The 26,056-nt window shown below is 33.3% G+C and overlaps 2 protein-coding genes and 1 long non-coding RNA gene across 5 annotated transcripts; 2 read left to right on the top strand and 1 right to left on the bottom strand.

The window, feature by feature from the left end:
• The first annotated feature begins 5,655 nt into the window (after positions 1–5,655).
• LOC122286498 (cytochrome P450 76T24-like) lies at positions 5,656–7,500 on the top strand. Its single transcript, XM_043095422.1, has 2 exons — positions 5,656–6,660; positions 6,832–7,500. The coding sequence occupies exons 1-2, from the start codon at positions 5,749–5,751 to the stop codon at positions 7,441–7,443; spliced, it is 1,524 nt and encodes a 507-aa protein (XP_042951356.1). The 5' UTR covers positions 5,656–5,748; the 3' UTR covers positions 7,444–7,500.
• Positions 7,501–9,235: 1,735 nt separating this feature from the next.
• LOC122303543 lies at positions 9,236–10,887 on the bottom strand. Of its 3 annotated transcripts, none has more exons than XR_006240761.1 (3): positions 10,836–10,887; positions 10,691–10,729; positions 9,236–10,606 (listed from the first exon to the last, which is right to left on the bottom strand). It is a non-coding gene; the product is annotated as an uncharacterized LOC122303543 (long non-coding RNA). The 3 variants fall into 3 exon arrangements; XR_006240762.1 differs by lacking the exon at positions 10,836–10,887 and having other exon boundaries at positions 9,236–9,704; positions 9,888–10,606; positions 10,691–10,829; XR_006240758.1 differs by lacking the exon at positions 10,836–10,887 and having other exon boundaries at positions 10,691–10,829.
• Positions 10,888–21,729: 10,842 nt separating this feature from the next.
• Positions 21,730–23,524, top strand: LOC122286482 (cytochrome P450 76T24-like). Its single transcript, XM_043095421.1, has 2 exons — positions 21,730–22,667; positions 22,836–23,524. The coding sequence occupies exons 1-2, from the start codon at positions 21,759–21,761 to the stop codon at positions 23,445–23,447; spliced, it is 1,521 nt and encodes a 506-aa protein (XP_042951355.1). The 5' UTR covers positions 21,730–21,758; the 3' UTR covers positions 23,448–23,524.
• Positions 23,525–26,056: the final 2,532 nt, after the last annotated feature.

Genomic DNA, 26,056 nt, shown 5'->3' with positions numbered 1-26,056 from the left:
TCTAGTGGATTGTTTGACTCCACCTTCCTAAGTGCTTGCTTGTCCTGGATCTCGCTATCTGCCAAGATGCACTCAGGCGGAGGTGGGAAGACATTCTGCACATTCTTCCTTTCTTTCGCTGTATCACCCCCCTCCAGCATTTCCAGAGCTTTCGCCTTCGTTGTTGCTTGGCTCTTTGTCATTTTTCAGCTCATTTGTAGTCCCTTTGAGAGCCTCATTCTCCTTCCTTACTAGATGTTCCATCGCCACGAGACTTGATTCCATATGTTTATTAACGCTGCTTCTTCTTGTCCTCGAGTTGTCTGAAAACAGGTTGTCTTAGGCATATGAAGGACACGTGAAGTCTATAGAGATTCCACAAACGGCGTCACTATCAATGTAATGTTTTGTATGTCTTTTGGCTATACTCCAATGACTTGGGTTTTTGGGCTTGGACCTACATACTCAGAGAAAAACAGAGAGGGTCGAGGGCCTTAGTGGAGGTCAGGGAATTTTTTATGCTTAAGTTTGTATCACTTTTGTATTTCATGCTAGATAGTAAAGGAATCAAAAAGAGTTCTTCATACATGGAGATTGGCTTTTATACTAGATGTTTGGGGGTGGGCCACCAATACCCTGTGTCAGGAGGATATGTACCCTTAATAGTTCATTTAGTCGGATTCTTTTAATGCGACATGACTTCTAGGGTGGCGCAATTAACATTGCACGGCTTCATGTCCCCTATCTCCTGTTGGTGCACTCCATCAGACTTCCCTTCACTTGTTGTCAGAATATCAATAGCTCCTTGCATATAGCCTGCCAGTCTACACAGGATCTCTGGGGTCAGGCATCGTAAGGGGAAGTTGGGGTGATGTGTCCTCCCCTTTCTTGCATTTTGAGACTTTTCACACGATTACAACCATAAATTGATCCTAACTTTGTGGCCGGGGACCCTTAATGGGCTGATGAGCTATCTGGCCAGCCTGAATTTCCTATATTTGGATATGTCTTCTAGACTTTCAACCCAAAGGGCAAAATCCCCTTATGCATATAAATATGTTGAACAACATTTAAATAAATTATATATATCCCATATTTATTCTCTGCTTGAAGCACTTGAAGTTCGAATATAACAACTCGAGCGGATATACTTTATCGCAATCTACCAGGTTGAAGGACCATCCTCCTTTTCATTCACACGTAAATAAACAAACATATATCATATATATATATATATATATATATATACACACCATCAAAATGGAAGTATGAGCTCGAAACCCCCTCCTCAAATATATAAAAAAAAATATTAGTATTTATAACTTGATAATAACCTATAGGAAATTATGCGTTTTCTGAGGATGCATCTATACAAAAGTTATCGATTTTGTTTATTTATATAATGATTAAAGAAGTATTTATAACATATTTAAATATTTTTAAAAAATAAAAAATATTAATGTAGTAAAACTATTTTCTTAAACATTAAGTAATTTAAAAAAATACATAAATAATTAAAATAAAAAGATAAAATCAGACTACATACTAACATTTTTAACATGAACAATACTACATAAAGTCGTAGAATTACAAATGCAGCACAATCGTTTTGAAAAAAAGTGAGGTCTACGATTAAAAAGTTAGTTTTTTTTTTTACGTAGGTCCTATATTAATTTATTTTTTTTAAAATGATTACACGCCGCTTATACAATCACGATTGTAAATATCATTTCTCTTTTCCCTTTTATCACCACCGATTCACAACGACAATACTGATGGAACACCGGTAACTTTCGGATGTATTAAAACGTGCTCGGTACTGGCCCGGTGGAGGCTGACGTGACATGGGCTGTTACTAACAAGTAGCACCACACCTTTCTTGCTATAAGTAACACCACACATTTCTCATCCTGCATTCAGAACAAGGAATGGCTCTCCTCAGAACAGAATATAAATGTCCTCAGAAAAAGTAGTATAAATAATTGGATCTGTACACACTCTGCTACTATCATACATTCCACAACTTTACGTACGATTAGTCGTTATTATAATAAGGATCCAACGACATCCTCCGATGGATGTAGCCGAAAACACACCGAATAGGCTAGGTTTTTTTTTTTTTTTTTTAAATAAAAAAATCATTCGAGACACACTTTAGACCTAAAGCATTTCTCTTATAATAACCATCACACATTTATTATTTTTGAAAATCACAATTTGTTTAGTTCCTTAAAATTAAATTATTTTATCTTATTTTATTTTATCTTATATAATTATTATAATTTTTTTTATTTTTTATATAAAATATAATTAAATTTTTAATTTTTTCTGATTTTAAAATAAAATTAATATTATAATAATAATTTGTTCAATTTTCAATCAAATATCTTATCTCATTTTATATTAACTAACTAAACAAGGACTCAAAAATAGAAATAGTATTACATTTGATCATTACTATTGTTTTAGCCCTTTATTCATGTACCTTAATAATAAGAGTAATATTACATGCATCCGTAAAATTCACTAATAAATGTTGCCTACAAGGGCAAATAGCCATTTTCTTTTTTCTTTTTAGTTTTTTATACATTTTTATGCCCTTTATTATAATTATTGCTGTCAATCATGATGGTAATATAATGGTTTCCGCATGCAGTAAGTAATGTATTTTAACATCAACTTGCGAGTGGTAATTATTTTACTTTTCATTTATCTCTCAAGACTTTAAGTGGTTGAATCTTTAAGAAAAATTTTATTCATAAGCTTCATACATCACACACTTTTTTATTATTTTTTAATTTTTTTTCTCTTACCAAATGTGTAGTATATAGATGATTAATAAAAAAATTCAATTATTTTAAGAAACTAAATAAAATTTAAAAAATAAAAAAATAAAAAATTGTGTAGTGTGTGGTGTAAGGGCTTATGAATAGGAAAACTCAAATCTTTAAGGCTGAAAAACTTTAGAATAAACTAGAATGCCTCTTTAAATTGGGGATTTCTTCTCTTAATTCAAGATATATTAAGTTCTTATTGTTATTCATATTTAAATTTTGAACAGATATATAAAGTATAATTAAAGTAATGGATTTCAAACTTTCTATATGAATGCTTTGAAAAAAGAAAAAAAAGAGAGAGTTTCATTGGGAAATTAGTATGGAGTTTGAACGATGAGATATATACAGTACTAGTACTGCACTGGCAGCCAGTTCATAAACACATTAATGCCACATATATAGCATAGAATATATGCCATTATGTTATTTTTTATGAAAGATTTATATTGTCATTAGTGTAGAGGGAGGGAGGGAGGGAGGGAGGGGGGTGTAAAACCACCAAACTGGGGTACCAAATTGACCAAGCAAGCACATACGGCGGCGACCCCTATATTCGTTAAAGAAAAATGATAGTATGCTGTTGAATTTTTCCACACATTTGATAGCTCATATATTTATTTATTTTTTATTTAATGATTAAAGAAAAGAATTTGTGTATTTGTTTATTTTATTTTTATTTTTTTTAAATATTTAAATATGTTAAAAGTATATAAAAAAATGAAAAAAATAAAAAAAAAATTAAGTTTGTGCTATGGTACACGCCCAATAATCATTACTGAGTGATAGCCTAACATTACTTAGTTAAAAAGAAATAAAATTTGTAGCTCATAATCGCAGTAGCTTGACTGTTTGTAATTTTGTAAAGAACCTTATTATTAGGGTTGGACTGGAGAAAGAATTATTAAAAGGTATGAAACGCGCTGATGATCGACATGATGAGTAAATTGATGCATTAATGTTCTTGCATTGCTGGCATGCCTTGGATCTTTTGCAAACTCTCATGCCTTTTGTCAAAGAAAATAAGAAATGCATGTATATGGTGAAAAAGGTTGTATGCGTGCGTGTGGGAGAGATCATTTTCTTGTCAACCTCTCCCACCTTGCTCCAATAATTTTTTTTGCTACTTCAAGTGGTAAGTATTTAACTAGCTAGCTAAGTGGGGCTTCCGATTATTGAGTCAGGTGTGGATCCGCTTACAAACACCACACGTTTTTTGCCTTTCGGAATTCAGAAACAGTAAATAATAAATATCATGCATCATGCTTATAATTACTCTCTAACATGTGTCCTTCGCCATATATGTTGAGATCATATATAATTGATGGATATCATTCTATTGTGTAAGGTTAATTTCAAGATTTATGGCTTGTAAACAATAAGCCCTTCTCTTTTTTGGCTAAAATCTGTTTATAAGTATATTTATTAACGCTATAAATATATCTACATATATATATATATATATATATCAGTTAACGCTATAAATATTAACGTTCATAAGAATTTTTTTAGGTACGTTTAGGGTCTAGACATGTTACCTAATTAAGTACAATACATCTCGCATGTTTGAGTCAATATAATTCGTACATGTACATAACATTGATACCAATCAACAAATACATGGAGGAAAACATCAAATCACAGCAAGACACATTTATTTTATTTCAAGTAATTAGAAGAAATAGACAGGTAGTGAATGACATCTTCGATTGAATATATATATATATATAAATAAAATTTATTTATGATATAATTAAATTACTAAGTACAGAGCTTCTCAGTTCTATATCAAACCATCGTTTTATCTGTCATGTCATTCAATTAGTGCGCATCGGTGCATGGAGACGCTTATAGAGTTTTGTTTTTGAGTTTTGTTATAGAATTTTGCTACATACAAGTACAATCGTGCATTAATCTGTATATCAATACTGATTTATTCATATTTAAAATTTAAATTAACACTATTTTTAATAAAATTTAACTTTTAACTAATCGCCTATTAATTTATTTATTAATATTGATTTATAATAGAGTTTTGTTTTTGAATTTTGTTATATATAAATATAATCTCCTATTAATTTATTTATATTTAAAATTTAAATTAATATTATTTTTAATAAAATTTAACTTTTAACTAATCACGTCATATTAAAATACATATTAATGCATCCTTACCATTATATTTTTCCTTTGTTTCCAGCGTTCTCCCGTTGCTCTTTCGTGGTCCCAACTTGGGCCATGAAGCATGGTCACGGGTCCCATCACTCCCAATTTGGAGGGACAACCATACACGTTTTAGATCCTACGATCATCTTTGTCGTCAGAAACAAGCGTCTCTTTCTGCAGTACTGCAACTCATGTAAACTGTGATCCAGCTCTTTATTATACGAGTAGTGCTACATCTCCGCGCACGAGAATCTACCGAGAATGTATTCTTTTTGATTTATTTTCATTCATTTATTTGGTATTCTTAAATAATTTTTTTTAAAAAAAAATTCACAATATTATTAAAAAAATATTTTCTTAATCACTAAATAAAAAAATATAAAAAAAATAAAAAACCACATTCGGGAGAAATGCTGGGCACTTCTCTTATTATATTTATAAGCATATAGTGCGTAGATCTTAGCCCCTAAGGTACCAAAATTTTTAAATCTCTCGAATCAGTGATGAATCTCGTGTGTGCGTGTATATATTCACACCTAGGGATCTTTACGATGTTTCTTGTTTTTATGCAGCATTTAGACTTATCAATAATTCCAAAAAATTAGGTCCTAGCATCCACCATCTTTTCGGTGCGGCAATCAGGTCCGCTTACTAACACCACACGTTTTTTTGCCCTTCGGAATTCAGAAACAGGAATGGTTCTCCTCAGAAAGCTACTATAAAATGGTGTTTCGCTTCTTCATGCAGCTTAAAACGAATTCCTTACCTAATGGATTACATAGCATTGCTGCTGTTAATTACCTTTGTGTCCGCATCCATTCATGTGCTGGCCTCCGGTCTTGGGGGCCGAAAGAAGAAGTCTGGCAATACCCCTTCATTTCCCCCTGGCCCCAAGGCTTTTCCCATTGTTGGCAACATCAGCTTGGAGCTGCGCAACAAACCCCACCAAACTCTCGCCAAGCTCTCCAAACAACATGGACCCTTAATGACTCTCAAGCTCGGCAGCACAACCACCATAGTCATTTCCTCTCCAGACACAGCCAAAGAAGCACTGCAAAAACACGACCAAGCCTTCTCCAGCCGAACTATCCCGGATGCGGCCCGAGCATTTGACCACCACAAATTCTCAATGGCGTGGCTGCCCGCATCGAGTACTGGTTGGAGGAGTCTCAGGAAAGTTGCAGCCATGGAAATGTTTGTTCCACAACGGCTGGATGCCACCGAAGCCATTCGACATAAAAAGGTTCAAGAGCTAATTGCCCATATTGGAGCAAGTTGCAACAGTGGTGAGGCGATAGATATTGGTAGAGTTGCCTTCACAACAGTCTTTAATGTCATTTCAAACACGTTATTCTCCGCTGACCTGGCCCAGTATAGTTCGAATACATCCCAGGAGTTCCAGGCTCTTATAATGGGTACCATGGAAGAAGATGGGAGGCCTAATATTGCAGACTATTTCCCAGCACTTCGTTTATTTGATCCGCAAGGTACACGCCGGAGGATGACAGCTTATACTGCAAAATTGTTTGAAATTTTGGATGGTATTATCAATGAACGCTTGCAATTAAGAGCAACGTCAAAGGCTTCTAAGGCTGGCAGCGATGTACTTGACTCCCTCCTTAGTCTCGTTGAAGACGATAATTCAAAATTGAGCTACAACGATATGAAACATTTGCTTCTGGTGATTCATTATCTTTTTTTATCTTATCTTCCTAATGCAAAATCATCTTAGCGTTAGTTAACTTAATCTTCGGCAGGGCAGAGAATTATGAATGCAGTATTGCTTTCTCTGAATAGCAGTAAACCTAGAAAAAGGTAGCTCTAAACTTAGCTCTCACATACTTCCTATCAGGATTTATATAGCGCAGGGAGCGACACAAAATCAAGCGCGGTGGAATGGGCAATGGCTGAGTTGCTACACAATCCCCCCAAAATGGCAAAAGTCCGAGAAGAGCTTGAAGAAGTCATTGGCAAGGATGGGTTTGTTCAAGAATCCGACATATCAAAATTACCTTATCTACTCGCGACAGTGAAGGAAACCTTTCGGTTGCATCCACCAGCGCCTTTACTACTCCCCCACAAAGCCGAGGCTGACGTAGAAATATGTGGCTTTACGGTGCCAAAGAATGCACAAATACTAGTCAACGTGTGGGGAATGGGACGAGATCCGAGCATATGGCCAAACCCAGACCAGTTTTCGCCTGAAAGGTTTCTAGATAATGACATTGACTATAAAGGCACGAATTTCGAGCTCATTCCCTTCGGAGCTGGAAGAAGAATATGCCCTGGATTGCCTTTGGCCAATCGGATGGTACCCCTCATGTTGGCCTCTCTTCTTCACCACTTTAATTGGAAGCTTGAAAATGAGATGAAGCCAGAAGATATGGACATGAGGGAGACAACGTTCGGAATTACCTTACATATTGCCCAGCCCCTTCGGGCTATTCCCATTAAATCAGTGTAATTTTCGGTTAATGTTTGTGTTGTTAGCCTAATAACAACGTTCGTATGTGTGTGATCAGTTGGAGCCTTTTTTCTCTGTAAGTTTTTTTTTTTTTTTCGTGTGTTTTTTATATTTATTTTGGGATGTTTGTTTGGATTGCCCAACCTCTCCTCTCCTCTTGTAGTACTACCTTCAGTTTTAATGATATATATATATATATACTAGTAAAGCAGCACGTGTGTCCAGTCGATATTTTTCTTAAGTGTAACAATTTAAAAATTTTTCAATTTAGCTATAAATAGACAGAATTTTATCTATATTTTAACAATTATTATTTTATTAATTGCTATATAATAAGTGGTGAGGTGCGTGAAGTGATGTCACTCTTGTCTGGTTCAATCTTATCCTTGATATAATTGTAGTGACAGCCAGTTGGCAACCCAACCTTATCGTATTTCCATTTTTTATTGTCCATGACCATCATCATCAGCCAGCAAATCACATTTTCTCTTTTTATTATCTTGACCTTGCACAAGGCCCCTAGGCAATCCCAAATCCCTGATTTACTTTATCTCTGTGTGAGTGAATAACCATACTTACTACAAATATAGATTTGGTAAAATTAAAAAAAGGAAGGTTGAATAAATTGGTTGATTGATGTGGCAAGTAGCAGCGAGACTGGATTTGGACTGTTTTGATTACTCATTCGTCACCATATAAAAACCTCCATCAAACTCGTTGCTATGAGACAGTGATACATGAATTATCTGTACAAACACATGGGTCCCGTTATTTGGGGCCTCCATAAATTAGTTTGTCATTTTGTAGGGCCAAAAAGGAGACAAGATGGAAATTGTCAACACCTAATAAAGCGTATTGAATTTATGTTTAGTTAAAGTCTTTGAACTTGATTATTGAAAATTTAGAATAGAGATATATATCAGTCAGATCAACTTGAACATGTCGTTTAATTAGTTTAGACATTAAAAATAGAGATGAATTTTTTTGTCAACATTTTTGTACAAACTATCACAAATCAATTACGGCTAAGAGAGATCTAGAGCATTGGTGGGATTAGTTGAGAATCGGTGAGAATGGATTGTAAAAAAATATTTCCCAACTTTGAGATGGAAACATCGATATTACAAAAAGTTTGATTAAATAGGCTTCAGTTGGATAGATCTTATTAAGTAATCATTTTATTAATAATAATAATGGAGTAGGATAGCAAAATGCAAAAAAGGAAAGAAGATGGAAATTGACAACACTTAATAAACCGTATTGAATTTATGTTTAGTTGAAGTCTTTGAACTTGATTATTGAAAATTTAGAATAGAGATATATATGTATAGAAAATTGGAAAATCAAGCAATAACTTCAAAATCATGTGTCTCATACCAACGCAAAGCAAATGTTAATGCTCGTAGGGATAAATGCTCTTAGAGTTACAATGGCCGTTAGCTTTATGGTCAATGATTATAGTGAAAAGCAAGTTCATCTACTTTCTTTGAAAGAAATATGGAAAAGGTTAATATGATGTGGACTGGACATGATATTTATGTAAGTGGAGTAGGATAAGTAATTAATTAAGATCAATATTCATATTCTTTATTTTATTATATGATCTCTCAACATATGCTGACTTTAGTAACATAAAGTATTCTTTATTTAATAAAATCAGTCTTTCCTGTGCATTGCACATGTTGAAGACTAATAAGTACATCTTATGGTTGAGACCCCATGCCTCTAAATTTAATCCACTGCCCTGCCCCATTCACATCAGTAGCAGTTTTTTCAGCCAAAACAAGTGCAATTCCAATAATCACTCGGAATTCATGTTAAATCATCATAAGCAAATTGAATTCCATATTTATGTACTATTATTTTCCACAAAAAATAAAAAATTAATCTTGGAAGAGTAACACTTTGCCCTCGTGGTCTAGTTGTGAAATGATCAAGCACATGTTGCAGTGATTGCCATAGATTCAACCATGGGACTTGTGGTAGTAATTTCATCGGTACTGATAGACTTTCTGTCCACTTTGACAAGAAAATCATTGAAGCACTGGTCCAAGGTTATGAAAGTTTCATCAGGGTAGAGAATGCTCCATGCTTTCATTCTGATCACAGCTCTACTTCTGTCACGTGCTCAACAACCAAAAAGGACAGAGATGCTGGTTCACATGCTCAACTACCAATTCACTGGAAATTCTCCTCCAAAATACCTTTACAGCAACACCCATCCACTCTCTCAACCACAATGTCAACTTGCATGCGTGGGCCTACAAAATAAAATAAAAAAAATATGATAGTGACGTAATTGAAATAAATTCTTATCACAAAACGTGTGCTTGTGCTTATCTCATCGGACAGGATGTGTTATAGCACCAAGCACCAAAGCCACCTCTGTGGACAAGGACAAAACAGTTAGTGAAGAGTGGGGTCATCTCCATGACTTTCCTCACTTTTATTTTATTTTATGTTTTTTTTTCTTTAGTTCCCAATCGTCTTCAAGAAGCCGCTGGATTTGCTGGTCTTTCACGCTGGAAACAGCATGGATGAGATGGAGGGTATCAGCGAGCCGTCGTGACCCACTCGTACGATACGTAGAGAGGGGATGCTTTGCCTGGGCTCAGAAGATAAAAACGGAGATTCCCTTCCAGTCGGCGACGATCTGGTGCATCGTGGTTACATCGTGCAAGTACATGGTCTCATAAAGGGCAAGAACCACCCTTTGATTACTGAAATCGGTTTCCTCCAGTTCGTCGAGTCCCTGTCAAGCATCAGAAAAGATTATGCAGGAAATTTAGGAGATAATAAAGAAATTAAAATCACAGAGAGTGGAGGAATCGATTTTGGTGGAGCTACTTCTCAATTCTCTCGTTAGAAACCATAGAGAGAAATTCAAATCGGAGTACATGGTCTCGTAGAGGGCGAGAACCACCATTTGATTACTGAAATCGGTTTCCTCCAGTTCGTCGAGTCCCTACCAAGCATCAGAAAAGATTATGCAGGAAATTTAGGAGATAATAAAGAAATTAAAATTACAGAGAGTGGAGGAATCGATTTTGGTGGAGCTGCTTCTCAGTTCTCTCGTTAGAAACCATCGATTTCAGCACTTCATTGCCTATTGTTTGCAGAGGGAGTGGATCTTGAGGCTTTGGCAAAGAGCTGGGTTCGTGAGCTTCAGAGAGAGAGAGAGAGAGAGGTTCAGCAAGAAAAAAGTAGAAAGAAAAAAGTAAGCAAAAAGACATGGAGTTGAAATTACCACGATCTTCAAGCCAATCGGAATGATATTTTCCTTCTTCTGCAAACAAAAATCACAGATCATCAAATTCATAAACAAAATAATAAATAAATTCAAAAACGGAGAGAGAGAGAATAGAGGATGGGTCTGAGTTTAGAGAGAGAACTTGGGAGGAATACGAAAATGAGAATGAAAGATTTGTGTGGTCTGAAATTCTTTTGAATGACACAATCCCACTAAAGACCAAAATAGAAATAAAAGCAAACTGTCCGTAATTTTGGAATAAAGTTAAGGGTAAAATTGGAAATAAAAATATTAGACGAAAACACTGTAGCTCAAGCTATTGACACTTATTAATATTAAGATATATATATATATATATATTTATTTATTTGTGTGTAAAGGAACAAAGTATACAACTATATATGATCTTTATTTTATAAATATAATTGTTATAATTAAGAGATTTCATAAATATAAATTTATAAATCAGTCTGATTTTATGTGATATGTTAAAATTACTTTATCATAAAAGTAACTTTACAATATAACATATCACATTTAATCACGAGAATTTATAAATTTACTTTTATAAAATTAAATTTGGTTAAAATATTTGTCTTTTACAAAATAAATGTTTGATATCTTTGTCCAACCCTTTTGTGAATAATTTTGAACAACTAAAAATAGAGCAATGGGTGAAGATTCAAATGAAAAGATGTTGCATATAAGGCCGGACTCGTTTGGATATCTCATAATACATGTGAATGATAGTTTTATTAGGTTTTAGAAAATTGAATAAAAATATCATAAAATTAAAAAGCTATTTGAATATAAATTTTAAATATAATTTTTGTTTTAATTTTTATAAAATTGTATTATTTTTTATGTTTTGTTTAGAAATTTAAAAAATTATAATGATTAAACAATGATTTGATAAAAAAATTAAAAAATATTTTTTATTTAAATAATATTTGAAAATAAAATATTTAAAAACGTAGATTCCCATCAAATTACAATCATTTGGAAAAGATAAAGTTGAACTGGCAACTTCCTGCAAATTGGCTTTCCTAAGATTTCGATAAGAAATTAATCTCACCTCAAATGCTAACTATTATTTTCAAATTAAACATTTTAGAATTTTTTTTTTTCTAAGCTTTATAGTTACTTATGTCTTGGCATGTGTTGAACTTCAAATCTTAAACATTATTATATAAATGATAAATCAATCAAAGTTAATAAAAAAAGCCTCACACAGGACAAAACAAGACAAAAGAAGTGCAAAAATATATCAGTTTTTTTTTTTTTTTATGATGTAATGATGTTTTATTTGTAACTTTATTATTTAATAATGATGAGAGGATAATAAAAAATAGATTTTTACTATAAATATCCTCAGAAGGTACCATAAATAATTAGATTTGTACACACTCTACTGCTATTATATATTCCACAACTTTACGTGCGATTACTCGTTATTATGATAAGGGTCCTGCTACATCCTTCGATGGATGTAGCCGATAAAACATCGAATAGCTGGATTTATTTTTTAATAAAAATTTTTTAAAATATTTTTAAAAAATAAAAAAATTTACAATATTATTAAAAAATACATACTTGATCATTAAATTAAAAAAATATATATTCCATACACACTTTTGAACCCAAAGCATTTCCCTTATAATAACCATCACATATTTATTATTTTTGAAAATCAGAATTTGTTTAGTTCCTTAAAATTAAATTATTTTATCTTATTTTATTTTATCTCATATAATTATTATAATTATTGTCCAGATGACTAACACAAGAAGGGGTGAATTGAGTTGTATTTAAAAAATAATAATTATAAATCAAATATATAATATAAAATATAAACAAAATAAGAATCAGCAATAAATATAAAGAGTAAGGATAAGAGAGAAGCAAACTCAGTATGTTAACGAGGTTCGGCCCCACTGCCTACGTCCTTACCTCAAGCTACCCATTGAGAATTTTTAAATTCACTATTCAACCTCCTTCAAATAGAAATAGAAACCTATTACACATTTTTAACAACACATCTACAAAGGATCTATGTAAAATACCATTTACACTTGCAATTACCTTATATGTGGTGATTCAACTATTTCCTGTGTAGAATCCTTTCTACACACACAAGGGTTATACACATCATTTTACTGATACAAGAGCTAATACTGGGTAGGTTATCAGAAAACACTCATCAATGAGTGAAATAAAAACAATACAGCGCAAATTATATTTCTCATAAAATGAATAAGGATTAAGGCTCAATACTTAGAAAAGAGAGAATGAAAGTTTTAAATGAATGTTGTATGCTCTTGGTGACAATTGTGATTATGAAGCTCTGAAATGATCTATTTATAAGCATGTGAGATTTTATATTTAAATTTAAAAAGATTCACATGTCAAAGATAAAATCATTCATTTTTTCAAAAAATTCAAATAAAAGGTTCTTCTTTTTCAATTGTCAAAGACAACATCATTTATTTTTCAAAAACTTCAAACCTAATATTTTATTTTTGGCATATGACAAAATGAGCACACTTTACTTTTCAAAAAATTTAAATCTAATCTTTTTACTTTTTACATATAACAAAAGAAACACACTTTACTTTTCAAAATTTTCAAATAAAAATATCTACCTTTTGCATAAGTCAAAAAAGTATCAATCACTTTTGAAAATATTCAAATAAAATATGCACATGTGAAAGATGACAATCAATCATTTTTAATATTTTCAAAGTTCAAACATTTAATCATGTAATGCACATCTAAAATATGACAATCAATCATCTTTTCAAAATTTTTAAATTTAATTTTCAAAAATATTCATGCGCATGTGAAAAATATATTTTAATGCTTTATGATAAAATATTAATTTTGAACCTTAATCCTAATTTCAAATTTTTAAGAGATTTACAACATTACTCTATGACTTTAATGTGAACTTGTTCCCTTCTTATTCATACTTGGTTCCTTGATGTGCTTGATTCTATTGTGTGGATAACTTGAACTTGAAACTCTTTTATTCTTTGAATTTATTTGTTATCATCAAAATATATGTGTAGATTTATAATTATACGAAACTTGAAACCTTAAGTTTAACAATAATTTTTATATAAAATATAATAAATATTTTAATTTTAAAATAAAATTAATATTATAATAATAATTTATTCAACTTTTAATAAAATATATTATTTTATATCATTTTAACTAACTAAATAATGACTCAGAAATAGCAATAGTACTACTACTTTTGATCATTATTAGTGTTTTGGCTCTTTTTCATGTACCTAAATAACAAGAGTAATGCTATATATACTGGTAAAATTCACTGATAAATGTTGCCCACAAGGGAAAATAGCCTTTTTTTTATCTTTTTCTTTTTTATACATTTTATGCCCTTTAATATTAAAAAAATTACAACAATATTAAAAAAACTTAAGAATTAAATAAAAAATATATATATATATATATAAAAAAATCATCGGTGGACTAAGCATTTCTCTAATATTAAACTCCTTCCCTTTCCCAATTTTACATATATTTGAGTTAATGGACTACTTGGCACTGATTTTTTTATAATTACTTAGCATTATTGCTGTCAATCATGATGGTAATATAATGGTTTCCGCATGCAGTAAGTAATGTATATTAACATCAACTTGCGAGTAGTAATTATTTTACTTTTCATTTCATCTCTCAAGACTCGAGAGATTGGATCTTTAATGTTGAAAAACTTTAGAGTAAACTAGAATGCCTCTTAAAATTGGAGATTTCTTCTCTTAATCCAAGAGATCAAATTAATGTTTATTATTATAAATATGCTAATAATGACTACTTGTACCGGTTTTTAATTAATATCGATGTACGTTTTTAACTTGAACGCGACCTATAATTACCATATTTAATATATAATATTGTACCTCAACAGTGGCAGATGTATGTGAACTTTATCTTGAACCTTTAGACGTTACAATTACAGATATATTGAGTTATTTTATTTTATTTTATTTCTAAGCAAGATACTTTCATTACAAAATCAAAACAAAGTCCAGAAATACTAAAAGTTCAAAAAAATTTACACAAAAGAAGGGAGATCATTTCCACTATGAAAACTTAATAGACATAGAGGAATTGAAAACAAGGCTATGCTTCCGTAGAGAAGATTGGAAGCTGCTCATTGCGCAATGCCATGCGCATATCAGTTTTGAGACCGATGAATTTTCACCATTTTCCAGTCTTCAAATCTGCTCAGGAGGTGCTTGATGTCTCTGATGATTGATTGCATTTTTCAGTCTGAAGATGGCTTTAAATTATTTGTCAATTGCACTACTTGCTTTGAGTCTCCTTGAATGTAAATCTTTCTCAAACCTCTGTTGTGAGCTTCTTAAATAGCTAGCAGGGCTGCTGTAACTTCTCCTATATTAGGATTGGTGTTATGCAGAAAATTTGTGTTGACAAAGATTGGGGCTCCAGTTCTAGTTTGGCAGATTGCTGTTGTGACACTACCATGGCTTCTAACTGCGACATCAAAAGATAATAGGTGGAAGCTATTGGGAAGGCGTCCATGAAGTGATAGTTCCTCTTCAAGATGGTGTTTCGAAATCCAAGCTTGACTATGATCCTTGTAAGCACGATAAACTTTTAAAACATATTGATCAATGGTTGGGTTTAGAGAATTGTGAATGACCTAATTTCTAGTGAACCAAAGGATGTCCATGTCAAGGATAGCAAAGAGCTGAAAATCACGAACTTCATTTTTAGGAAAGGCTAATTCTGTTTTTGGATTTAGGATGATTTGGATCCAATTTGTGATTGAGAGGGGTGTAATCTGGTCAATGCTTATGGGCCACTTTGAATGTCTCCAAAGGATCCTAGAAAAGGGGCAAGTAAGAAAAAGATGAGTGAGGCTTTCCTATTCAGAATTACACAGAGGGCAGAGAAGCTGCTCATCTTCAAGAGGAATGATTCTTTTAAGCAGAGATCTAGTTGGCAAGATATTGTGGTGAATTTTCCAAAGAATAAGTTTTAACCTATCTTACACTTTAAACTTCCAGAGTTTTTTCCAAATCTTGACAAAATGTGAATTAAGATCATTATGTTGAGTGTTAATCAAGGCTGCATACGATGATTTGACCGAGAACTTTCTTGAAGAGTGGTGAACCCATTTAATTTTGTCCTCCATGGTTGAGTAGTTGTACAGAGAAAGAGGAATTTTCTAAATTTCATTCACTGTTTCTGCTAAGAAAAGAGCTTGGAGAAGAATGGTGTTCCATCTTCTTAGCTCCTCTAAAATTAATTCTGAAACTCTAAGGGTGTGATCCATGTGAGGGATGATTGGGTTTGGTTGGGGTAGAAAATTCTGCAGAGACGGGATCCAAGGGTCAAGGCAAGCTCTAACAGTTGTGCCATTGTTAATCTGAAAGCAAATGCTTGATTTAATGAAATCTCTTTGCTTTAAGAGGCCTTTCCAAAACCAAGAGTTTGATGGTTTGGGGTTCACTTCAAAGAAAGTGGCATTTCTCAGATATTTGCTTGTCAAAAAATTTTCCCAGATACCACTAATGTTGTTAATGAGGTTCCAAGCGAATTTAGAGATTAGAGTCAAATATAGAGATCAGAGTTCTATTAAAGAGAGAACTACATTTAAGGCCAAGACCACCTAAAGATTTGGGCTAACAAATGAATTTCCAAGACTTGGGCGTGAAAGTTTTTTTGTTGTCGACTCCCTACCAAAATCTTCGAAAGGATGCATCCATATTTTTGGTGATAGCTTTTGAAACCCAAATAGTTGACGTGAAATAGGATGGAATGGTGCTGGCGACAATTTTAATGAGGGTAGTTCTACCGGCTTGGGACAGAACCTTTGATTTCCAACCTTGTAGCCTGTTCTGAATTTTTTTTTTTTAATATTTTCGAAAAATATTTCTTTTGAGGCTTGGATGAAAAGGGGAAGACCAAGGTAACGTAGCTTTGGGGGAGAAGATTTGAGAATGATGATTTCTCTGATATCCCTTATAATTCTATTGTGGGTGTTGTAGGTGAAATGGATGGAGGATTTCTCAAAATTAATTTTTTGACTAGACCAAGAAGAATAAGTTTCAAAACAAATTGCAAATGCTTGGCCAGTTTTTTCAGTAGCAGAACCAAAGAGAATGAGGTCATCAGCGAAGAGGAGGTGGGAGAGAGCAGGGCCCCTTCTTGAGATACTGATTCCTTTCAAGTTTTGCTTGATTTCCTCTCTGAGGATTAATCTCGAGAGAACCCCACTACCTAGAATAAACAGGAAAGGAGATAAGGGATCTCCTTGTTTAAGGCCTCTTTCAGGATGGAACAGGCTTGTGGGGGAGCCATTGACTATGATAGAATAAGAGACATTAAAGATACACTCTTTTATCCAACTGATCCAAGTTTGACTAAAGCCAAGGGAATTAAAGATAGAGAGTATAAAGGACCATTCCATATAGTCAAAGACTTTTTCCATGTCAATCTTAACAGCCATATTTTCCATTTTGCCTTTCTTTTTTTTCAACTGGTGGAAGATTTCTTGAGCAAGAATGGTATTTTCTTAAATGAGCCTACCTGGGACAAAAGTCGTTTGGTAAGGAGAAATAAGCTGGGGAGAATGGTCTTTAGCCTATTTGCCAAAAATTTTACAACGATTTTGTAACAAACATTTGAAAGGCTGATTGGTTGAAAATGGTGAACTGTTGTCGGATTGTCCATTTTGGGAACAAGAGAAATGCTTGAGTGGTTCATTTCTTTTAGAATTTTTCCATGAGTGAAAAAGCTCTTAATGGCATCTTGTAAATCGTTTTATATGATGGACCAATAGTACTTATAAAAGAGGCCTATAAAGCCGTCAGGACCAGGAGCCTTTGTGGAAGGGATTTGCTTGATTGTGGTTAGAATTTCATCTTCAATTGAAATTTTGCAAAGAAACTCATTTTCAGTTTCAATGATTTTTTTGGAAAAAAACATTTCAAAATCTTCAGGGATGTCCGGATTCGTGGAATTGTAAATTCCATGGAAGTGTCTTTGGAACTTTTCCTTGATTTCAAAGGGGTTTGAGGTCCATTGTCTATTTTTAGTTTTGAGAAAGTTGATGTTATTTTTCCTTCGCCTTATGGTCGTGAAATTGTGGAAATATTTGGTGTTGAGATCAATGGTTGTTAAACAAGTATTTCTCGATTTTTGGTGCCAAAGGGATTCCTCTCGTCTGAGAAGCTCATTGAGATTCTCTTTGATGTTTTCTTCCAAAATGATAGAATCAGGGGTTTGCAGAGCATTTTGAAGATCATTGAGTTCGAAGGTGAGATTCTTGATGGTAGTTTGAATGTGACCAAAGGAATTGTGGTTCCAATTTTTCAAGGCATGTTTTGTGACTTTGAGTTTTCTAGTAAGGATGTAGGCAGGGGTACCAACCACATGGGCAAGCCAAGCTGTCTGAACCACTTCAAAACTGGAATGATCCCTAATCCAGAAGTCTTCGAATTTGAAAGACTTTTTTCCTTGATGGCAATTTGATGTGTCCAAAAGGATTGGCGAGTGATTTGAGGAAATCCTAGGGAGAGTTTTTACATTGGCATAAGGGAAGAGATTATTCCATTGAAGATTTGTGACTCCATGGTCTAATCTTTCACTAATATTGTTTTGGCCTTGTTTGTTGTTTGTGCAAGTGTAAGTGGGTCCCTTGTGTCCTAAGTCAACTAAGCCTTAGTGTTCCATGTAAAGAGCCAGATCAGCAGGAGAAGATGAGGTTGCAAAAGGCCTACCACTAGTTTTTTCAAATTGTTTCCACTAGTTTTTTCAAATTGTTTAAGAATTGAATTGAAGTCTCCAATAGAAAGCAGAGGCCCAGGATAATTTTCAGAGAGCTCTTTTAAAATGTTCCAGAAGGTTTGTGTTTTTTCTGTGCTGGGCAGTAAACTAAAGTGAGCAACCAGGGAGTATGAGCAGGATCCGAATAAACTAACATAGCTATTACATTGCTGGAAATAAAGATAGTTTCTACATCAACACTATTATGCCACATAAATAAAAGCCCACCCCATTTCCCAGTCGGGGGGTTATAAACAAAAAGGGAAAATCTTAGTCTATTTACAGCAGCAGCGATATTTACATCATGCAAAATAGTTTCAGAAAGAAAGATAGCATATGGATTATGAGTCCTGATGTTGGCCTTTAGATTTCTAATTGCACGGGATCGACCAATACCCTGACAATTCCAAGTGAGGGTCTTTATGGTTGATCTAAGGTCAGTTTAGACCCTGCCACTTCAGTCGTTGGATTTAAAGGGAATATATTCATGACTGGAGAGTTGTAGAGATTACCCTACTGGTGCTCGTCTTCTAGCTTGTAAGGTGAAAATCCATGCTTCTTTGGGGCCCTTCTGGATATCCACCTTTGTGAGCTTATTGTGTTGCCTGATTGGAACAAGGAGGCAGTAGTGTTGTCGCCCAGTTGCTGATTTCCAGTGTTGATAAAAGATGGGCTATTGCTTTATATTTCATCTTCACTGACTGTTGGTTTGGGACTGCTGTGTTTAGGGGGAGATAAATATGCTCTGTTGCCCGATGGAGTTTCCTTCCTCTTCCTTGGTATTTTTTCCTTGTTGGAATGAATTTTGGTTGATGCTTGGTCAGAAGGGGATTATGTGTTTGGTGGTTGGGTCGCTTGTGCTTGGTTAATTTTATTGACTTCACTTGGCCATTGCTATTTGGATTGTGGGGTTGATGGATCAAAGTGGGTGGATTGGTCTATTGGTGTGGGCTGAGTTTGAGTTGAGAATGGGATTGGATCCATTTGGTGTTGGTTGAGGGTGAGGCAGGCTCGGCCCGAAGGGCTGACCATCAAAGATAATTTTGGGCTTTGGGCATTGATTGCGTGCGGGTTGAAAGCATTTTGAGGCTGAGCAATGAGTTTTTGAAAAATCGATGGTTCCCGATTTATGCTTGGACTTTGTAGGAAAGTGTTTTGATTTAGAAAGTCAATGAGATTGAATAAAGGCTGAGTTGCCTTTTATGTGTGTGCAGGTGAGTTGTCTGTATATGAAGATTCTATGTATGGAGCAGTTTGGGCCACGTGGTTGGAGAAATTTATGGATTCCTCTGGGAAAGGCAAATTGAGGTGACTAGCCTGTAAAGTGACAGATAGGCCAGTAGTTGTGGGAAACAGAGACTGCACGTGACTTTCACTGCAATCTTTAAATTCATTTGAATGTGCTGTCTGCTGGTCTAGGATGACGCCACGTGTTGAAGAGGTTTTGCATGGGTTTGCTAGATTGCTGAACTGTTGGTTCAGAGGTATGAGAAGAACAGTGCCAAACTCAAAAAATTCGCTACTATTGTCTTGAAAAGCATTTTCTGATGCAGCTTTGTGTTTCTTGTTGCTTCCCCACTTATTTCCAACGTTTGCTTGCCTTTTCCTTTTAGTGCAGGTTGATGTTGGGATTGCTTGATGATTAGTTGGTTGTTGATCGAAATGCTGATGTTGCTCATGGGTTCTTTGATTCTGAAAGATGGAAGTGGCACAGTGGGAGTTTGGAGTTCCATAAAGGGAAGCTTCATGCACTGGCTCATTAGCCCTGAGAGGTCTCTTTTGATTTTGCCCTTCTGCCCGTAGACCCGTCCCAAACTAAAGTTCTAAGTTCTTATTGTTATTCATATTAATATTTTGAACAGATATATAAAGTATAATTAAAGTAATGGATTGCAAACTTTTTATATGAATCATTTGAAAAAAGAAGAGAGAGAGAGAGAGAGAGAGAGAGAGAGAGAGAGAGAGAGAGTTTCATTGAGAAATTAGTATAGAGTTTGAACGATGAGATATATACAGTACTAGTAGTGCACTGGCCAGTTCATAAACACATTAATGCCACATATATAGCATAGAATATATGCCATTATGTTATTCTTTATGAATGATTTAAATTGTCATTAGTTTTGTTGTTTTTGGAGGGGGGGCGGGGGAACTGGGGTACCATATTGACCAAGGAAGCACATAGGGCGGCGCCCCCTATATTTGTTTAAGAAAAATGTTAGTATGCTGTTGAATTTATCCACACACTTTGATCGCTTGTATATTTATTTATTTTTTAATTTTTTTTGTTTAATGAATAAAGAAATGAATTTTAGTGTATTTCTGTATTTTTTTATTTTTTTAAAAATATTTAAATATGTTAAAAGTATATAAAAAATTGAAAAAAATAAAAAAAATAAGTTTGTACTAAGGTAAACGTCCAATAATCATTGTTGGGTAATAAATAAAATTTATTTATGATCCAAGATCATTACTACACCTGCATATGTCCATATTCCTCGCTCGTCTCAGGTTACTGAGCTTCCCCCGACCCCGAGAATCTACCGAGAAGGTAAATTATTATTATTTTTCTGATTTATTTTCATTCAACTTGATCAAATTCATATTTAAATTTAATTAATATCAACACTTCTTTACATTTATCTATTTTATCTAAATTCAATTTCTATATTAGATCAACCATTTATTTTCTATATAATAATAAAATATTATTAAATTAATATTTTTTTAAAAATTATTTTTGTCACATTTTATAATGTTATCAATTTAATATTATTAATAATTATATTATAATTAAATTAATATAAAAAAACATATTTTCAAAAGTCATTAATCATTTGTAATGAAAGTGTATAATATTTTAATTGTTAAAATAAAAATATAGAATATTTTAATATTTTAATTAGTGAAATGAAAGTGTATAAATAAAAAAGTAATATTTTAATATTTTAATCAATCACTCTAACAAAAATCTAAAATATGGACAAATGAGGATGCTGTTAGACCTATCAATAATTCCAAAAAATAATGTCCTGGCATCGACCATCTTTTCGGTGTGCCAATTGTGGAGGCTGACGCTACGTGGGGCTTCCGATTATTGAGTTGGGTGTGGGACCGCTTACCAACACCACACATTTTTTACCCTTCGGAATTCAGAAACAGGAATGGTTCTCCTCAGAAAGCTACTATAAAATGGTGTTTCGCTCATTCATGCAGCTTAGAACGAATTCCTTACCTAATGGACTACATAGCATTGCTACTGTTAATTACCTTTGTATCCGCATCCATTCATGTGCTGGCCTCCGGTCTTGGGGGCCGGAAGAAGAAGTCTGGCAATCCCACTTCATTTCCCCCTGGCCCCAAGGCTTTTCCCATTGTTGGCAACATCAGCTTGGAGCTGCGCAACAAACCCCACCAAACTCTCGCCAAGCTCTCCAAAAAATATGGACCCTTAATGACTCTCAAGCTCGGCAGCACAACCACCATAGTCATTTCCTCTCCAGACACAGCCAAAGAAGCACTGCAAAAACACGACCAAACCTTCTCCAGCCGAACTATCCCGGATGCGGCCCGAGCATTTGACCACCACAAATTCTCAATGGCGTGGCTGCCCACATCGACTGGTTGGAGGAGTCTCAGGAAAGTTGCAGCCATGGAAATGTTTGTTCCACAACGGCTGGATGCCACCGAAGCCATTCGACATAAAAAGGTTCAAGAGCTAATTGCCCATATTGGAGCAAGCTGTAACAGTGGTGAGGTCATAGATATTGGTGGAGTTGCCTTCACAACAGTCTTTAATGTCATTTCAAACACGTTATTCTCGGCTGACCTGGCCCAGTATAGTTCGAATACATCCCAGGAGTTCCAGGCTCTTATAATGGGTACCATGGAAGAAGGTGGGAGGCCTAATATTGCAGACTATTTCCCAGCACTTCGTTTGTTTGATCCGCAAGGTACACGCCGGAGGATGACAGCTTATATTGCAAAATTGTTTGAGATTTTGGATGGTATTATCAATGAACGCCTGCAATTAAGAGCAACGTCAAAGGCTTCTAAGGCTGGCAGCGATGTGCTTGACTCCCTCCTTAGTCTCGTTGAAGACGATAATTCAAAATTGAGCTACGACGACATCAAACATTTGCTTCTGGTGATTTATTATCTTTTTTTTTTATCTCATCTTCCTAATGCAAAATCATCTTAGCGTTAATTAACTTAATCTTCGGCAGGGCAGAGAATTATGAATGCAGTATTGCTTTCTGTGAATAGAATAGAAAAAGGGTAGCTCTAAACTTAGCTCTCACATACTTCCTATCAGGATTTATATAGTGCAGGGAGCGACACAAAATCAAGCGCGGTGGAATGGGCAATGGCAGAGTTGCTACACAATCCCCCCAAAATGGCAAAAGTCCGAGAAGAGCTTGAAGAAGTCATTGGCAAGGATGGGCTTGTTCAAGAATCCGACATTTCAAAATTACCTTATCTACTCGCGACAGTGAAAGAAACCTTTCGGTTGCATCCACCAGCGCCTTTACTACTCCCCCACAAAGCCGAGGCTGACGTAGAAATATGTGGCTTTACGGTGCCAAAGAATGCACAAATACTAGTCAACGTGTGGGGAATGGGGCGAGATCCGAGCATATGGCCAAACCCAGACCAGTTTTCGCCTGAAAGGTTTCTAGATAATGACATTGACTATAAAGGCAGGAATTTCGAGCTCATTCCCTTCGGAGCTGGAAGAAGAATATGCCCTGGATTGCCTTTGGCCAATCGGATGGTACCCTTCATGTTGGCCTCTCTTCTTCACCAATTTAATTGGAAGCTTGAAAATGAGATGAAGCCAGAAGATATGGACATGAGGGAGACAACGTTCGGAATTACCTTACGTATTGCCCAGCCCCTTCGGGCTATTCCCAATAAATCAGTGTAATTTTCGGTTAGTGTTTGTGTTGTTAGCCTAATAACAACGTTCGTATGTGTGTGAGTTGGAGCCTTTTTTCTCTGTTAGTTCCATTTTTTTTTTCCGTGTGTTTTTTATATTTGGTTTGGCATGTTTGTTTGGGTTCCCCAACCTCTCCTCTCCTCTTGTATTACTACCTCACTTTAATGATATATATATATATATATATATATATATATATGTATGTATATATATTTATATATATATATATATATATTTATTTGTGTGTAAAGGAACAAAGTATACAACTATATATGATCTTTATTTTATAAATATAATTGTTATAACTATAGAGAGATTTTATATACATAAATTTACAAATCAGTGTGATTTTATGTGATATGTTAAAATTACTTTATCATAAAAATAACTTTACAATATAATATATCACATTTAATCACGAGAATTTATGAATTTACTTTTATAAAATTTTATTAAAACATTTGTCTTTTACAAAATAAATGTTTGATATCTTTATCCAACCCTTTATGGGTAATTTTGAACAATTAGAAATAGAGCAACGGGTGAAGGTTCAAATTATAGGATGTTGCGTATACGGCCGGACTCGTTTGGATATCTCATAATACATGTGAATGATAGTTTTATTAAGTTTTGGAAAATGAGATAAAAAAAAAAAAATTAAATAAGAATATCATAAAATTAAAAAGCTGTTTGAATATAAATTTTAAATATAATTTTTGTTTTAATTTTTAAAAAATTGTATTATTTTTTATGTTTTGTTTAGAAATTTTAAAAAAAAAATTATAATGATTAAATAATGATTTGATAAAAAAATTAAAAATTAAAAATTAAAAAATATTTTATATTTAAATAATATTTGAAAATAAAATATTTAAAAACGTAGATTCCCATCAAATTACAATCATCGGAAAAGATACAGTTGAACTGGCAACTTCCTGCAAATTGGCTTTTTCCTAAGATTTCGATAAGAAATTAATCTCACCTAAAATGCTAACTATTATTTTCAAATTAAACATTTTAGATTTTTTTTTTCTAAGCTTTATAGTTACTTATGTCTTGGGATGTGTTGAACTTCAAATCTTAAACATTATTATATAAATGATAAATCAATCAAAGTTAATCAAAAAAGCCTCACACAGGACAAAACAAGACAAAAGAAACGCAAAAATATATCGATTCTTTTTTTTTAATGATGTAATGATGTTTTATTGTAAATTTATTATTTGATAATAATGAGAGGATAATAAAAAATAATAAAAAATAGATTTTTATTATAAATATCCTTAGAAAGTACTATAAATAATTGGATCTGTACACACTCTATTGCTATTATACATTCCACAACTTTATGTGCGATTACTCGTTATTATAATAGAACAATGCTATATACAGTCGTGGAATTACAAACGTCGCGCAATTGATTTAAAAAAGAGTGGGCTCTACGATTAAAAAGTTAGTTTTTTTTTTCATGTGGATCCCATATTAATTTATTTTTTTCAAAACGAGTGCACGCCGCTTACACAACCACAACTGCAAATATCATTTTTCATTATAATAAGAGTCCTGCTACATCCTTCAATGGATGTAGCCGATAAAACAATGAATAGCTGTTTTTTTAATAATATTTTTTTAAATATTTTTAAAAAATAAAAAAATTACAATATTATTAAAAAATACATACTTAATCATTAAATTAAAAAATATATATATTCCATGCACACTTTTGAACCCAAAGCATTTCCCTTGTAATAACCATCACACATTTATTATTTTTGAAAATCAGAATTTGTTTAGTTCCTTAAAATTAAATTATTTTATCTTATTTTATTTTATCTCATATAATTATTATAATTATTGCTCAGATGACTAATATAAGAGGGGGTAAATTGAGTTGTATTTAAAAATAATAATTATAAATCAAATATACAATATAAAATATAAACAAAATAAGAATCAGTAATAAATATAAAGAGAAAGGATAAGAGAGAAGCAAACTCAGTATGTTAATGAGGTTCAGCCTCATTGCCTACGTCTTTACCTCAAGCTACCCATTGAGAATTTTTAAATTCACTATTCAACCTCCTTCAAGTAGAAATAGAAACCTATTACACATTTTTAACAAAACCTCTACAAATGATCAATGTAGAACACCATTTACACTTGCAATTACCTTATATGTGGTGATTCAACTGTTTCCTATATAAAATATTTTCTACACACACAAGGGTTATACAAACTATTTTACTGATACAAGAGCTGATAGTGGGTAGGTTATCAGAAAACACTCATCAATGAGTGAAATAAGAACAATACAGCGCAAATTATATTTCTCACAAAATGAACAAGGATTAATGCTCAATACTTAGAAAATAGAGAATGAAAGTTTTGAATGAATGTTGTATGCTCTTGGTGACAATTGTGAATGTGAAGCTCTCAAATGATCTATTTATAAGCATATGAGACTTCATATTCAAATTTAAAAAGATTTAAATGTCAAAAATAAAACCATTCACTTTTTCAAAAAATTCAAATAAAAGATTCTTTTTTTTCAATTGTCAAAGACAACATCATTCATTTTTCAAAAAACTTCAAACCTA

The sequence above is a fragment of the Carya illinoinensis genome, chromosome 1, assembly GCF_018687715.1.
Source record: "Carya illinoinensis cultivar Pawnee chromosome 1, C.illinoinensisPawnee_v1, whole genome shotgun sequence".
In the NCBI taxonomy this organism is placed as follows: domain Eukaryota; kingdom Viridiplantae; phylum Streptophyta; class Magnoliopsida; order Fagales; family Juglandaceae; genus Carya; species Carya illinoinensis.
This window is presented reverse-complemented; position numbering and strand designations above follow the sequence as displayed.

Bases quoted from the DNA above. Each gene is read 5' to 3' on its own strand.
- LOC122286482 (XM_043095421.1), top strand. From the start codon at position 21,759: ATGGACTACATAGCATTGCTACTGTTAATTACCTTTGTATCCGCATCC. The intron at 22,668-22,835 runs GTGATTTATTAT...ACTTCCTATCAG, and splicing joins ACATCAAACATTTGCTTCTG to GATTTATATAGTGCAGGGAG.
- LOC122286498 (XM_043095422.1), top strand. From the start codon at position 5,749: ATGGATTACATAGCATTGCTGCTGTTAATTACCTTTGTGTCCGCATCC. The intron at 6,661-6,831 runs GTGATTCATTAT...ACTTCCTATCAG, and splicing joins ATATGAAACATTTGCTTCTG to GATTTATATAGCGCAGGGAG.